General features: G+C 56.2%; 1 protein-coding gene and 6 non-coding genes across 8 annotated transcripts; 5 read left to right on the top strand and 2 right to left on the bottom strand.

Annotated features, from left to right (window-relative positions):
* Positions 1-2,240: 2,240 nt before the first annotated feature.
* TRNAA-UGC (transfer RNA alanine (anticodon UGC)) lies at positions 2,241-2,312 on the top strand. Its single transcript has one exon. It is a non-coding gene; the product is annotated as a tRNA-Ala (tRNA).
* A 559-nt stretch (positions 2,313-2,871) lies between these two features.
* On the top strand, positions 2,872-2,943 carry TRNAA-CGC (transfer RNA alanine (anticodon CGC)). The gene has a single exon. It is a non-coding gene; the product is annotated as a tRNA-Ala (tRNA).
* A 1,949-nt stretch (positions 2,944-4,892) lies between these two features.
* Positions 4,893-4,964, top strand: TRNAP-AGG (transfer RNA proline (anticodon AGG)). Its single transcript has one exon. It is a non-coding gene; the product is annotated as a tRNA-Pro (tRNA).
* Positions 4,965-5,252: 288 nt separating this feature from the next.
* On the bottom strand, positions 5,253-5,324 carry TRNAA-UGC (transfer RNA alanine (anticodon UGC)). The gene has a single exon. It is a non-coding gene; the product is annotated as a tRNA-Ala (tRNA).
* A 343-nt stretch (positions 5,325-5,667) lies between these two features.
* Positions 5,668-5,739, bottom strand: TRNAP-AGG (transfer RNA proline (anticodon AGG)). The gene has a single exon. It is a non-coding gene; the product is annotated as a tRNA-Pro (tRNA).
* Positions 5,740-5,865: 126 nt separating this feature from the next.
* On the top strand, positions 5,866-5,947 carry TRNAS-CGA (transfer RNA serine (anticodon CGA)). The gene has a single exon. It is a non-coding gene; the product is annotated as a tRNA-Ser (tRNA).
* A 281-nt stretch (positions 5,948-6,228) lies between these two features.
* Positions 6,229-15,082, top strand: FTCD (formimidoyltransferase cyclodeaminase). Of its 2 annotated transcripts, XM_005496033.4 has the most exons (16): positions 6,230-6,426; positions 7,127-7,310; positions 7,552-7,680; positions 7,791-7,879; positions 8,096-8,275; positions 8,364-8,501; positions 8,794-8,925; positions 9,569-9,630; positions 10,292-10,421; positions 10,532-10,693; positions 11,067-11,110; positions 11,191-11,329; positions 11,611-11,706; positions 11,864-13,420; positions 13,665-13,969; positions 14,784-15,082. In XM_005496033.4, exons 1-14 carry the CDS (start codon positions 6,373-6,375, stop codon positions 11,948-11,950), a joined length of 1,626 nt encoding a protein of 541 aa, XP_005496090.1. In that variant the 5' UTR covers positions 6,230-6,372; the 3' UTR covers positions 11,951-13,420; positions 13,665-13,969; positions 14,784-15,082. The 2 variants fall into 2 exon arrangements, with proteins under 2 accessions (XP_074404093.1, XP_005496090.1); XM_074547992.1 differs by lacking the exon at positions 10,532-10,693 and having other exon boundaries at positions 6,229-6,426.
* The last annotated feature ends 502 nt before the right edge of the window (positions 15,083-15,584 follow it).

The raw sequence follows: 15,584 nt of genomic DNA, 5'->3' as shown, positions 1-15,584 counted from the left end.
TGCAAATCATCTCTTTGCCCACTTCCCATCTTCTCTTGGCTGCTTCATGATCTTGGAGGAAACCTTCTCCCTGTGGTCGTTTAGTATCCTCAGGTTCTTGAAGAACAGGTACCTTTCCACCCTGGGGGTGGATGAGGTAGGAAGGAGAGGGTAAGTCATGGTTTAGAGGACAAGTCATGGTTTGAGAGAGCTGTTGTGGAAAAGGGGAGATTGCTGTGAACAGCAAGTGAGTGGGGCCATTCATAATGGAGACTTTGCCTGTGGAGGGTCAGGCTGGATTAGGAAAAGGTTCTTCCCCCAGTGGGTGGTGGGGCACTGACCAGGCTCCCCAGGGAATGGGCACAGCTCCAAGGCTGCCAGAGCTCCAGGAGCATTTGGACAACCCTTTCAGGGACAGGGTGGGATGGTTGGGGTGTCTGTGCAGAGCCAGCTGTTGGACTTTGATAATCTTTATGGATTCCTTCCAATTCAGGATATTCTATGACACTATGGAAGTCCCAGGCAGCATGCTGCTGGTGGTAGGGCTGGGATTGGTGGTGGCTAGATTATTGGTGGGTCAAGACAGCGCATCAATCTGCAGCTTCTCTGGTGAGAAGACAAAAATTGTGGTGCGTCACAGCAGTGGGAGAGGATGAAAAGACAGATCCACCACCTGTGCCTTTACTGGGTTGCCAAAGGTGTATTCCAGACAGGCACTGGGGCACTGGGCTGAGGGCAATGCTGGAGGGTGAGCTGCATCAACAGGTAGCATCCTTCATCCTCCTCACTGGGGCAAGGACTGCTGGCCAGAGCACTTTGGGATACACCTGGAGCCAGCCAGGTGAGAGAGAACCCCTGGAGCTGGGAACCTGCAGGCACAGCAAGCAGAGAGATGGGACTTGTCCCATCCAGTCCCTGGATGTATCCAAAGCCAGGCCGGATGGAGTTTGGAGCAACCTTCCAGATTGAGGAAGGGGAAAGAAAGTGGCTGCATGGCCAGGATAAGAGGGAGGAGAGGGCACCACTGAGGATATCCCACTCCAGTCACCCATGGATCGAGCACAAGGCAGGGACTCAGGGTGCCCTCCCTGCCACACCTGGGAAGCCAGACAGGCAGTGGCTCTGCCAATGGCTCCAGTTCTTCCCCAGGGCTGGAGATCCCATAAAATAGGAAAATAACAGCCTGCCCACACATGTGAGTCAAGGGGGAAGAAGCAAACAAATTAAAAGGCACAGGCATGCAGGTCTGGTCCTCCTGGTACTCCCTGTGGTAATGGGGCTCACAAGACTTGAGTCCTGCAGCCCTGTTGGCTCCACCAGCACTGTGTCACCCTGAGCCCACATCACCAGCAGACATCGCCCCTGGCTATCCGACAGCCTCCTCTGCTCTGAGGTTTTGCTGTGGAGAGCAGCCCTCAGGGAAAAACTGGGATGAGCACAATGAAAGTGGAGCCCAGATCCCAATGGTTTGCAGGGTCCTGGGAGGGAATCGAAGTTTTAAACTCAAGAATTGTTTGATAAAACATTGCAGGGCTGTTATTTGCATTTGCTGAGAGACGTCTGCATACCTCCCAAAGAGGAGAAGCATAGTGTAGTTATTGCTGTGTGGGGTAGCTCCTGTCAGCATTGGTTATGTGGGGTTGAAGGAGCTGTGTCTGTGGGGGGGTTACAAGTTTATGAGACCTGGAAATCATGGGGTGCAGCGTTTCCCTTTCCTGCTCTCCTCCACCCCTCTGGGATATGAAAGGCTGTGGCTGAACCAACTTCCCAGTTCCCCTCAGTCAGCTCAGGAGGTTTGGATGGGGAGAATGTCTGCTCTAGCACAGCCATGTGTTACAATCGGCATTGGAGGTTTGCTGCAGTCTTCAAATCATCTCTTTGCACTGTTCTTCCTGTGTGAAGGGGGGTCCCTAGCAGCTGGGGCTCCTGCAGCAGCTCATCTTCCCACCCTAGCACAGCTACAGGCAACTCAGCCCTCAGGAACTGTGTCGTGGAAAATTCTCCATGTCCCGCCCTGAAACTGTGCCCCCATGGCACCCATAGGATCACCAGCACCCTACTGACCCCCATGGGAGCTGGGAAATAAAAGAGTCAGTTACTCAACAGTCACAGCTCCTGTCTCTTAGGAGCACACCAAAGCCACTCTGGGTCTCTGGGGCTGTGATATAGATTGGAACAGGGCTGGTCCCACATCCTGACTTGGCAAATTCCCACAGGCAGTATAGAGCTTCAAGGGTCGGCAGGTAGAGCTTCTCAGAGTAGGGGATGTAGCTCAGCGGAAGAGCACTTGCTTTGCATGCAAGAGGCCCTGGGATCAACCCCCAGCATCTCCATCTCTTTTTGCCTCCCTGGACTCCTCCCTGCTGGATTCAGGGTCGCCAGAGTCCCTTCAAAAGGCCCTGGGGTTTCCTCCTGGAATGGCTGCCCTGGAAAATCCTCCTCAAGGCTGTGGCTGTGCTGGGAAAAAGCACAGCCTCAGCTGTACCCTGAAATACAAACTGTAGGGCTGGGGAGGCAAAAGGGGTGCAGCACTCTAGATTGTTGGTGTAGGGATAGATGTCTTGCACTTTTGCAAGAATTCCTGAGTTCAACTCCTGGATAAACCCTCCTTTGGATACAACCCCTCCTTTTTGGGGGAAACCCCTCCTTTGGATAAAGCCCTGGCTTTGCAGACAACCCTTTGTTAGATCAGCTCTTCCTGTGGGACTGCATGCCTGCTGCTCTTTGCTGACCAGGTGTGGGATGATCACTCCTCGAATTCCCCCGCTCCCGGCAGACAACATCCCGCGCGATGGCTGTAGCTCCTCTCCTTCAGCCAAATGTACTTTTAGCACATAAAACCCCAATCCCTGCAGTGCCAGAAGAATGCGCCCACTGGAGCAGGTATACGGAGGGGATGTAGCTCAGTGGGAGAGCGCTTGCTTCGCATGTAAGAGGCCCTGGGTTCAATCCCCAGCATCTCCAATTGCTCGGAGTGGGTTTTTTTTGCTTCCTCCACGAGGCGGCCATGACGAACTCCTCTTACATCAGATTTCCCCAAAGGCGATTCCCTGCACTATGGCTGTGCCGCCCACCCACGGCCGAAATGGCAGCACGAACCCCACGCTCTGCCGTCCCCCACTGCCCCGATAGCCCCTTCCCCACTCAGGAGACGACCAATCCTGACAACGGCTGGGCTGTGTCAGGCCTCCCCTGTCCCCTGTGCAAGGCAGAGTGGCCCCACGCGTGCCCAGAATCCAGCGACGAGTGCCCAAGTAAAAAGAAGGGCTCGTCCGGGATTTGAACTCGGGACCTCTCGCACTCTTAGCGAGAATCATACCCCTAGACCAACGAGCCAGGGTCAGTAAGGTAACCTGCACTCCCACTGTGGCTGGGACACCCTGGACATCTCCCTGCTGCCAGGCAGATGATGGCCGAGGGGTGAATGCGCTGCACTCGAAATCCAGCAGGGATTCCCTGCGCAGGCTCCAAGCCTGCTCACTGACATGAGTTTTACCCAATGCCCCCAGATACCCACTCCGAGAGCGTTGGGGTGCCCTCGCTGGGGTTCCTGGTAGAAGCTGATATGAGAAGGTCATTGGCATCCAGCGCAGCCCCGCTCCTCTCTCGGGAGCAGCCAAATGCCCCAGGCAGGGGTTGTGATGCCCTGGGGCCATGACACACTCGGGGTTCTCCAGGTTTTGCAGACCCAGGAGAGGTGAGTAAAAAGATACTGAGGGGAGTGCTGCGGGGAGGTGGAGCAGTTTCCCACCTTGCTGAGTGGATGTCCCCTCACCACCCTGTCCCACATCTCTGGGAGAGCAGTGCACCCCACCTCGTTGGTCCAGCTCCCAGAAGAGGTTTTTGGCACCACTAGCCCTCCTTCCAGCTGCTCCTCCCAGCACCGATGTACACCTCTAGAGGCATCCCAAGACTTGTGGGGAAGGAAAACAAAGTGCTCCAGTGCCCTACAGCCTCTGGGCAGGGTAGGGAAAGAGTCTTGGGCATTTCCACACAGGCTGGTGGTGCCAGGAGGCAGTGCCAGGCTTTCCTAGGGAACTCTGGCAGCCGTGCATCCAGCAGAGAGGGGTCTGGGGAGGCCAAAGGACATGAAGGTGCTTTGGGTGGATTTCAGGGCCTCTTGCAGGCAAAGCAAGTGCTCTGCCACTGAGCTACACCCTTGGGGCAAGAGCAGGGAGGGGGCCCTGGGATGCCCATGCTAGAGTGGGGAAACATTAGTTTGGGGTCCCCTTCCTGGGCTTATCATCTTGAGCTGATTTAGGATTCCAGACGTCAGAGACTTTGCCAGGGGAAACCTGCAGTTGTGCCAGGGACGAAACCATGTGGTGACTTGATGGGAGTGGAGTGTGCAAGGAGACATGTGCAAGGAGACCCGAAGCTGCCCAAGGAAGCAGCCAGGGCTGCGTGGGCCTCGCAGAGTGTGGGAGCAGGGAGGTGCCTCTTGCTGTAGCCTCGAGATGCCAGATGCAGCACATGGGTGTCGCAGGTTCCCTTTCCTCCGTCAGTGGCCCTCGGCGGCCCTTGCAGCAGTTGGAATGGTCGGTGCTTTGTTGTGGCACGTTTTGCTGTGGGGCATGGTGCAGAGGGGATGTGCTGTGAGCGGTGTTTGTGCTCAGCGTCAGCAATGGGCGTGTGTGTGTGGCAGGGCTGTGGGTGCGTGGGGGGCGCAGCGGTTTTGGGTGCAGGGGCTAAGAGGAGAGTGGAGCGAGCAACGTGGTGGGTGCGAGGCGGTGGCGTGTGTGAGGTGTGTAAGGGCTGTGCAGGGTTGTGCGTGTGCGTGGTGTCGGTGTGCGGGCAGGGCGGCGAGGTGTGTGAGCGTGTGTGAGCGTGGAGCGGCGCGCTGTGGGCGGCAGCGGGGACGTGTGCGGGGTGCGCTGGGGCAGAGTGGGGGGGCGGGAAAACTTGGTCGCCGCGGCTCGTTGGTCTAGGGGTATGATTCTCGCTTAGGGTGCGAGAGGTCCCGGGTTCAAATCCCGGACGAGCCCTTCCTTTTACACAACCAGCGCTGCCCCGACACCCGGGTGAGCCCCGGCCCCCGTGCTCACGCCGGGAGACACCGTGAGCCCCGTGCGGAAGGGACTCGGGCTGCCTCCACTCTCTACGGCACCTGGCCAAGGAGGGACATCTCGCCACCCATTTCCTTGCTGCCCGCCCTGCGCTGCCGGCGGGCAATCCCAGCTGCCCTGTGCCCACAGGCAGCCGCAGGGATTTCTTGTGGGCCATCTGGGGGGCCTGTATGCGTATGCGGAGGGCTGTGGAGCGGCAAAAGGAGATGGAGATGCTGGGGGTTGATCCCAGGGCCTCTTGCATGCAAAGCAAGCGCTCTCCCGCTGAGCTACATCCCCGTGCCAGCGCGTGTGGTGGGGCGTTCTCCTGCATCCGAGCAAATGCATGTGTCTGCTGCCTTGCCCTGCCGCCCAAGCTGGGGAAAGGGCCTTCAGGTGTTTGCAGGCAGTGCGGGTGCCTTAGGTGTCATTGGGCTGGGGAGGGGCTTGGAGCAGGGCGAATAAGTGTGGCGCAGAGCAGGCAGGGCAGGTAAGGGGCAGAGTGGAGACGTGGCAGGCCTGTGTCGGGCTGCTGCAGTGTCGGGAGGGCGGGCGGAGGTGGCGAGGGGGAGTGCGAATGCCAGGGCAGGGTTGTTGCAGTGGGTTGAGGTGGTGAAGGTGGGCGCTGGGTGTGTAAAAAGAAGGGCTCGTCCGGGATTTGAACCCGGGACCTCTCGCACCCTAAGCGAGAATCATACCCCTAGACCAACGAGCCGCGGCGCGTTAAACGTCCTGCTTCACCCGAGTGGCCCGGGACACACGGACATTTCCGCCTTTTCCCGCAGGACGGAGCGCGGTGCAGCCCGGGGGCAGCGCGCCCCCCGCCCCGCAAAAGACCGCCGCTGTGATGGCCGAGAGGTGAAGGCGTTGGACTCGAAATCCAATAGGGATTCCCTGCGCAGGTTCGAATCCTGCTCACAGCGATGGATTTTAGCCGGTGTCCGTAGTGCACGAGTCCTGCGTGGAGTGGCCCCCCTGTGGTGAATAGCGGTCATGTTGCAGTGATTTGTCTGTAGCTCGTGGTAATCAGCAGTCTTGCTGATTGCAGCAGATTTTTTTTCTTTATATGTTAATTGGTGCTGGTGAGTGCTGCCATCTGGCCTCACAGAGCCCTTGCGCCCGTAGCTGTTCCAAGCACGGTAGGGCCAGTATGATGGTGTTTATCCAAGCCCCTTTCTGCCCCTGGCCACAGATCGATTCAGTTAATGAGAAACTCTAGCTTGGGAAAGAGGCAACGTGCTGGCTGCTGAGAGGCTTTCGCTCTGCAGTGGGACGGGAAAGGGCAGGAAACCCCTAGGGTGTGAAGAGCCGAGCCGGGGGCTGAGGGCTGCAAGCAGACCGTGGGACCATGGCCAAGCTGGTGGAATGCGTCCCCAACTTCTCAGAGGGGAATAACAAAGAGGTGAGGGAGTATGTGGAAGGGCTGAGGGGTGGGTGACACCGGGCCGCTGACAGCCAGGTTTCCCCCTGCAGAGCGGTATGCACTGCTAGACTCTGCCATGCCTCCTTTGCAGTGCCATGCACCTTTCACCACTTGGCTGGTGCCAAAAATGTCTAAAGCTAGCTTTGAGTCCCTTATGGCACCTCAGTGGGAAGCAGGGACTGAGACCTCTTCCACCATTGCCAGCAGGTTGCTTGCAGTTGTGCCAAAGCACACTGTCAAGGTTAATGGAGTCTGTCCTGGGCATCAACCTTCAAGTGAACTTTGGCTCTGCCAGTGGCAGGAGAATTTAGCAAACCCAGCATGGGTGTAAAAACACAGCCTCCTGCAGGGAAGAGGCTTAGCAGAGCCAAATGCGTTGGGAAGCTGGCAAGTGGATGTATCCTCAGGAACAGCAGTTTATGGTGGTGCTCTGTGACATGCAGCAGCAGCCAGGTGTCTCTCCCCCACCACAGGGAGTTTGGGGAGTCAGGGTGCCCCAAACCCCCTGGATGGGAGTGGGATGCTTGTGCAGGGCTGCATCCCCACTGATCACGGGGTCATTCTCAACCCCATCACCAGTGGGAAGGGGAAGATCTGAGATGCCCCCTCTCTTGAAAAGCTATGGCTGTTGTATAGTCCCAGCCATCTCAGCCCCCTTGCTCCCATCTCTGCCCGGCAGGTGATCGATGCAGTGGCACAGGCCATCTCCCGGACACTGGGATGTGTGCTGCTGGATGTGGATGCCGGCGCCTCCACCAACCGCACCGTCTACACCTTTGTGGGGTCCCCTGAGGCCGTGGTGGAAGGGGCATTGAGCGCAGCCCGTGTGGCTGGGCAGCTCATTGACATGAGCCAACACTCGGGTGAGCTTGGGAGAGGCCCAGGGGCTGGGCTGGCACAGAGGGGACTGCCATACTGCTGGGACCAAGCATGGCGCTGGAACAGGGACTGTGGTCACAGGCCCAGGCTTGAAAGAGTTTAAGAAGCATTTGCAATGCTCCCAGGCACATGGTGGGATTGTTATGGCTGCCCTGTGGAGTGTGTTCTCCCTCCTTGTCTGCTTGTTCTTCCCACCTCCCACTCGTATATCTGCCCCGCCACCAGGTGAGCACCCTCGGATGGGGGCCTTGGATGTCTGTCCCTTTGTGCCAGTGAGGAATGTCAGCATGGAGGAGTGTGTCACTTGTGCCCACATCTTCGGGCAGCGCTTGGCAGCAGAGCTGGGTGTACCTGGTGAGTGGGTTCAGGAACCTCTCCACATTCCATCCCATCCTGCATGATTCAACTGTTGGAGAAAGTGCCAGCCTTGCCTGGCAGTGCTCAACCCCAGCTGTGTCTTGCAGTTTACCTGTATGGAGCGGCAGCACGGCACGAGAGCAGGAAAGCCCTGCCCTCCATCCGTGCTGGGGAGTACGAGGCACTCCCTGAGAAGGTGAGCCTGGTGATGGCACTGGCTGGGCAGACCTGACCTGTACTTCCCTGGCTTCAGGGAGCAGGCTGAGGGCTGGTGTAGTCCCTTTGCACCAAGAGGAGCTGGTGACACAGGTGGTCATGGCAGATTCCAGCTGGGGAGGGAGATGCCCTCCTTGCGAGGGTGGCATGTGCTCCTGGCAGTGCCAGCACACACACTCTCTTTCCTTCACCCCAGCTTGCAAAACCAGAGTGGGCTCCTGATTTTGGGCCCCCAACTTTTGTCCCTCGGTGGGGAGCCACAGTGACAGGTGCCCGGACCTTCCTTATTGCGTACAACATCAACCTGCTGTGCACCAAGGAGCAGGCTCATCGCATCGCCCTCAACATCCGTGAGCAGGGCCGCGGCCCCAGCCAGGTACATTAAGAACACGGGCACACCAGGAGCACACCTGCCTGTCCCCACACCTCCTGGGCTGCGCCCTGAATGTGGCAGTTGTTGGCAGCCCGGGCGCTTGAAGAAGGTGCAAGGCATTGGCTGGTATTTGGAGGAGGAGAACATGGCCCAGGTTTCAACGAACCTGCTGGACTTTGAGACCACGCCGCTCCACGCCGTCTACGAGGAGATCTGCCGAGATGCACAGGTGGGTGGCTTGTGGTGCCTGTTCCCAAGGGGGCTTCCCAGAGGACGTCTCCCAACAAGTTTCCTTCCTCACTGTCTGGTCAGGCTCTGGTTTCTCTCATGCTTAGCTCAGCCAAAATGCTGAATGGCACAAAACTCCCAGAAACTCATCAACTTGCTGCGAGTCCCCAGCTCCTCTGTTGAAAGATTTTCTGTGAGCTTCCCATGTCCTGGGAAGGGATGAGGACCACCAGGCTGAGGTAGTAGTGGCAGCAGGCCTCTGGGGAAAATCACATTTCTGATGTCCTTTGCAGGAATTGAATCTCCCTGTGGTGGGGTCTCAGCTGGTAGGGCTCGTTCCCAAGAAGGCCATTCTTGATGCAGCTGACTTTTACATCAAGAAGGAAAAACTCTTCATACTGGAGGAGGAACAGAAGATCAGGCTGGTAATGTGGCTTCTCTTGATACCAGCACAAGGGTGGGATCATGGGAGAGACACATCCCACCCCCCACCAGCCTCCCAAAGTGGCACTGAGCAGAAATTTGGGACTGCTCAGGCCTCAGGCATGACATTTGTTTCCAGTGCGGATTTTGTGGAGTAGGACAAGCTGCTTTATTGAGCTGATGATGCTGAGATGCATAGGGAGCAGGAACCACAACGTATGAGGCTTGAATGTGGGTGGCAGCTGCTCGTCTTGCCTGCATGGAGGCCAGGAGGGGAAGGAAGTGTACCCAGGGCTCAAGGGCAGTGTGTGGCATTATGGGAGGCTGTCCCAGGACGGGGAGTTAGCTGGAAAGGAGGAGACAAGCTCTGCTGTTCCACTGCAGGAGGGAGGGACTTTTCCAGCCTGTGGGGAACGTGCTAGATAAGAGCAAGCTAATGATTTATCAGTATAGCTCCCAGTCATTCAGAGGTGACCCCACACCACCCCCGAGTCTGCGATGGGATGGGCTGGTGGTGTCAGCTGTCCTCTCCCTGGGTGGTGGCCCAGTCCCAGTGCTGACTCACCCATGGTTATTAGCAGTGGGGAATGAGGATGCAACAGGACTTATGTAACAGGGTTGACACAGTGGTGCTGCTCCTTGCAGGTGGTCAGTCGTCTGGGCTTGGACTCCCTGTCTCCATTTCACCCTCGGGAGCGCATCATCGAGTAGGGACTCGCATCCCACTTCTTGTCATGGTGCCCATTCCTCCCTGAATGGGGGGATCCTGATGCCTGCATCCTGCACTCAGCTTGTTTTGGGAGTGGTGGCTGCTCCCAGCTCATCTTCACAGCCTGGGGACATCTCTGCTGGGTGGTTGGGCAAGATCAGGGTGGTCCCTGCTTCCAAATGCTGATGGTTGTGAACGTGGAGTGGGGGAAACTCCAAGTTGCTTCAGCAAGCAGCCTCAGGGAGCAGGTTTTGTGGCCAGATTTGAATGCTAAATTCCTTCCCCTATCCCCATGCAAAATTCACTGCCTCTGGTTCACATGCTGCGGCACCTGGTGTGAAACATGAGTCTGTGGGGGGAAAGGAAGGGAAATCCATCCACAAGGTGAAGTCCATGTCACCCTTCCTGGGCCATGGCTGCAGAGGTGTTTCTGTCCCACCAATGCTGCTTGCATCAGCCCAACCTGGCTAATGCAGAGCAACCCCCACACCACCTGTGTTCCCCAGATATCCCCCATGGGGTTCCCAGTCCTTACCCTCACCCTCAGGCTGGGTTTTAGTCCCCTACTAATTCACGGGGCCAGTGCTGGAGAGGGCAGTGCTGGGTCTGGGTGGTGGTGGTCCCTGTGCCTGGAGGACTCTAAAACACCTGTGCTGCAGGTACTTGGTGGAGGCAGGAGATGTGGACAGGGGGCTGGTGGCCAAGCCACTGGGTGCCTTTGTGCGAGCGGTCGGAGCAAGGTCAGCAGCGCCAGGAGGAGGCTCCGTGTCTGCGGCTGCGGGAGCCCTGGTACGTGCCCCACACCAAGAGAGAGGCCTGAGGGGCCTTGGTGTGCCAAGCGGAGCTGGCATGGTGGTAGCAGTGCCCACTGTGTCCTACTGGAGGATTTACCGTGGCAGGGAGCAGCACTGGGCAGCATGGTGGGGCTGATGAGCTACGGGAAGCGGCAGTTTGAGGACCTGGACTCCATCATGAGGAAGCTGGTCCCCCCTTTCCACCAGGCTATGGATGAGCTGGTGGCAATGGTGGATGCTGACTCCTGTGCCTTCAACAGCTACATGGTGAGGTTCCAGCAGAGGCATCCTACAGGGAAACAGGAGGGCTTTCCAGCTGGGATGAGGGCTGAGATCGCTGTGCTCTGGATTCCTTAGGAGCAGGGCTCTGACCTTAGAATCACAGAGTCATTAAGGTTGGAAAAGACCTCCAAGATTTTCAAGTCTAACCTTCCACTAAGTACACCCATGCCCACTAAACCATATGGCAAAGTGCCACTTCTGCTTGCTTTTTGAACACTTCCAGGGATGCTAAAGCAGGGCCTGGGGAAGGGACATTGTCACATAAGGGAGGTTTGCAAGAGCTATGGGATCTGCCCTGACACCCGTTGCAAGGCACAATATGGGTGATGGCAGCAAACCTGATTTTCTTTGCCTGCAGGAAGCCATGAAGCTGCCCAAGAACACTCCTGAGGAGCAGGAGAGGTGAGCTGGGCTGGTGGGGATTGGCTGACTGTGTGGGCACAGCCACCCAGCGCTCAATCCAGGGCTGTCCCTCCTCTCAGACGTGCAGCTGCCATGCAGCAGGGGCTGAAGATGGCCGTGGGGGTGCCCTATGGCCTGGCAGAGAAGGTGAATGGGCTCTGGCCTGCTCTGAAGGAGCTGGCACAACACTGCAACCTGGCCTGCAAATCTGACATCCAGGTAATGGCCCCAGCTCACATACACTTGCCCTGCAAAGTGTTCCCTCATGTCCTGACCTCTAGGATACATCTCTCCAGCTGTGCTTCCCAAACTGGCCAGTGATTTCCACCCAGTAATTCTTTGGCAGCCATTTCCTGAGAATACCAACAGATTGGAAAGCGCTGCATGCTGCTGGGTGGTGCAGGGTGGGAGTCCTGCAGCATGAGGGTCTGACCTGCTTCAGTGCCATATGGTGGAGCTGGTTCACCAGGAGAGCTTCTCGCAAGCCTGACTTTTCCCAGGTGGGAGCCAAAATGCTGGAAGCAGCAGTGTTCGGAGCTTACTTCAATGTCATTATCAACCTCAAGGACATCACGGACGACAAGTTCAAGCTTGTGGTGAGCCGGGCCTGGCGGTGCAGCTGAGTGGTGGCGGAGGGGGCGGTGGTGGCCTGGAGCCCCTTGTGCCCATCTGCCACCAGCGAGACACGTGGTGCCCAGGGGCTGGCTCTTCTGGCCTGTCGGGTGGCAAATGACTCATCTTGTCCCCACACAGATGTCACAGAAGGTGTCTGGGCTGCTGGAAGAGGCGAAGCAAGGCTCGGCAGTTGTGCTGGCACTGCTGGAAAAGCGGGTGGCCTGAGAAAGGCTTGGGAGCGCTCTGGGGGTTCTGCAGTGGCAAATACTGGGAAATACTCTTGGCCTTGCCTAGGCTTGGCAAGGTACTCGCCTCTGGAGGGCTGTGTGAAAAACATGTTCACTCTCCTGTGAAAACTTAAAAAGTTTAATAAAAGACAATAGGAAACAAGAACCATGGAGCAAAGGTTTTTACGGGTGCATCTTGGCAGTCAGCCAAGACCACACTGCCACCTTTGGGGATCCCCCTTAAATACCTTTTCCCTTAAATCAGCCTGTTGCATATTCATAGACCCTTATGCATATCCATAAAGTAGTTTACATTTTCCAGGAACTATTTAACATGCCCCCTCCTCTGGTCCACCATTTTAGAGCATGTGTATTTCTTGGCTGTAGTTTTGACTCCTTCTCCTAATCACTTCTAGTTTGGGCCTTGGTCCATGCTTGGGAGATGGGGTGGGTTGAGATGGGAGAAATCCTACACCCTCCTCATAGATCCTCCAAGAGGAAAACCTGAAAATCAGGGCATCCAGCCTTGCCTCCTGTCCCTGTTGACCGAGTGTGTCAGCAGATACTGTGTCCTCCACCTGCACACCCTGGGTGCACCGTGAGCACACTGTCCCACAGCCCCGTCTGTGGGAAGGTCACCCCTGTTCCTAGAGACTGTCCCTGAGCAGGGAGCACAGTCAGGGTTCATAGTGGGGTCAGCTGACTCACTCCATCCCTCCCTTGTCGCCGGGAGCTGGAATCACCGCCCTTCATAGCCTGTGTTTATTATCCATTTTTTATCCCGGACCTTTGTGCCGGCTGGGAGCGGCGTGTTGACGTTTCTCGCATGCCCATGGTGAGGGCGCGGTGTCACCTCTCAGGTGTCGCCCCTGCCCGCCGCACCCCTGCTCAAAGGGGCAGGGCCCCGCTATTTAAGGATGCCCTACAGCCGGGACAGCCGTGTCAAGGACGGGGATCCCGAGTGCTGCCTACTTTGCTTCTTCTGGGAGCTCTTCCACAGGTTTGGTGAATGCAGGGCAGCATGGGGGCAGTGGGAGCATGGGCACCCGTGGGTCAGGGTGCACTGTCCCCAAGGTGGGCACTGTACCCAGGCACGTGTCCCCAGTCTCTTGTGGCCCACGAGGGCATGAGCTCGGCACCCAGGCTGGGCCAATGTGGATTTATTTCTATTAAAAATGGAAACCACATGCCTAGGCTTTGGGGGTGCATGGAGCGGGGGACAGTCGCTCTGGGAGTTGGTGCTGTCACCAAACGGACAGGACGACGGCCGGGGTCTGTGGGGGAATGGCGCTCTTGGTAACTCCAAAGATTAGAAGCAAGTGTGGTCCCTCTGCTGGGGGCAGATGAGGGGCAGAGGAGACAGGTCCCAGCTGCTGGCTGGGCTATGTCTCATGGCAGGAGGTGACTAATGGTGCCTGTCCTTCCCTTTCAGCTTGGAGACCACTGAGGATGTGTGACCCCAACCAAGGTGAGGGGCTGTGGGGCCAGGCAGGGCTGCAGGTACCACACAGCCATCAGGAGGACTTAGAGGGGAGCTCTATGCTTTGGCCTCAGACAGCTGGGGGGTTTATCTGCATCCCAGAGGGGTGTGGGATGTCCTTCGTGAGGAAGACCAGAGTGGGCCCGTTGGGTGGAAGGATGCACCAGCTCCCTGCACTGTCAGTCTGGGGAGAGCCTGTCTCTGCCCACTTACAGGTTCCTCTTCTTCCTAGGCCGGCCACAACCACACCTTGCAGTGTGCCCTCCCGCCCCTGCAGGATACCCTGGTCCTGGCACAGGTCCCTACCCTGGCGGCATTGCAGTTTGCCCTGCTGCCCCTCCAGGACACCCTGGTCCTGGCACAGGTCCCTACCCTGGCGGCGTGGCAGTCTGCCCTGCTCCACCTGTCCAGCACCCCCATGGGCACCCCCCATCAGGGCATCATCCTCATGGACACCAGGAGCACCATAAGAAGCACCATAAGAAGCACGATAAGAAGCATGATAAGAAGAAGCATGGCAAGCACCATGAAGGCAAGGTAAGAGTAAAACAGCAGTGAACCTTTCCCTAATTCTGCTGCAGACCTCCTCCAGCATACCACAGCAGCTGGGACTCTCCTCTCCTACACTGTAGTGGTTGGAACAAACTGCCCAAACATCAGTGGCTGTTTTCAGATGTAGAAACTTGTTAGAATAATAAATAGGCAAGAATGAGTCGTATTAAGTGAGTAATTAGAAAAGCAGTCAATGAAATTCCTTGAAGCCATTTAAAGTGATAGCATGGCTTGGGGCACACCGTGCAGTATATGAAATCCCAGGACTTTGTCCTGCTCACTTGAGTGCAAGTTGTGCCTCCATAATGGACATTCACTCCGTGTCTTGCAGCAGAGGAACTGTTTGACTCCCCCTTAAAAACAAAAAATTCACCAAAAAAACAACAAAAACCCACAAAGAAACAGAAAAGGAAAAGCAATTCCTTGTGCTAAATTCTGCAGAAAATACCATTCCAGGGATGGGCACCATCCTGAGCGGGTCTGAATGAGGAACTGCTAAACGAGGCCCTATTTCCAGCATTGGGGGTGGGAGCATTTCTCAAACAAATCCTGCCAGCAGCTCCTCTCACAGGGAAACAGCTCTGGAAGTGATCTGCTGTGATGTTGGTCTTTGCTGGCAGAAAGCAAGACCTTTCTGGAATTTCCTTTATTGACCTTAAGAGTCTTGTAAAAAAATAATAAAAACCCTCCAGCCTTCTCACAATATGGGGCAGCCACCACAGGGTCACTAACCCATCTCAGGAATGCTGTGACAGAGGTTCCTTTCCCTGCTGTCCTAAAGTTGTTCTCTCTTCCCCAGCCCTCTGGCAGCTCAAGCAGCTCAAGCAGCAGCTCTGACTCTGACTAAAGGTCTGGCATGTTCCACCTGCTCCGTGGTGATCAGCAAAAGATGAGGCCAAACTCCTCATGGGAACCCCCTGCATGTCAATCCTCTCCCTCCCCCTTTCCCCTGGAGCAATGTTTTGCCCGCTGAGTGATTTTTCTTGTGTGCAAGAGTTTGTAAATCCTTTGACCTGTAATCTCCAAGTTAATGGACAACATTTCTACCCTTTATCTTCCGGGAGAGCCTGCTGAAAGTCATTACATGTTGTTTTCCAATCTGCTGGTGTCTGTGTGTTTTTTCCTGGGCAATGATGCTGGCTGCTAACATTGATCCCGTAAACCTCCTTACATTTCGTGTGAGCTTTCCTAGGTGTAGCAGAGGGAGTGGCTGGGGGATGCTGTAATTATGTGGGTTGCCATCCTCCATGCCAGGGTAATAATTTATAGGAAAAAGCTCACCATGGCAGAGGGATTCTCCCACGAACAGATGAGGAGCATGAAGAGCTGGTAGTGTTCAATACCAGTGCTTGGAGCAATCTGTGTTCCTGCCCATGAGATAATCTTTCAGTTCCCTCCCAACCCAAACCATTCTGTGATTCCATGGTTATCTGGATTTACCAGCTTGAAACCAGGAGAACCAGCTGCTCATCAAGAATAATTTTAAAAATCCACACTGTTGCAGCCCAAATTGTTGCTAATAAAGTCCAGGATAAAGAAGCAAAAAGGGCCTGTGCATGGTATCCACAGATGTTTAATTCAGCCATGCAGTAACATGTTC

Source organism: Zonotrichia albicollis, chromosome 10 (assembly GCF_047830755.1).
Source record: "Zonotrichia albicollis isolate bZonAlb1 chromosome 10, bZonAlb1.hap1, whole genome shotgun sequence".
In the NCBI taxonomy this organism is placed as follows: Eukaryota; Metazoa; Chordata; class Aves; order Passeriformes; family Passerellidae; genus Zonotrichia; species Zonotrichia albicollis.
Note: the sequence above shows the minus strand (reverse complement) of the source record. Positions and strands in the feature narration are given on the sequence as shown.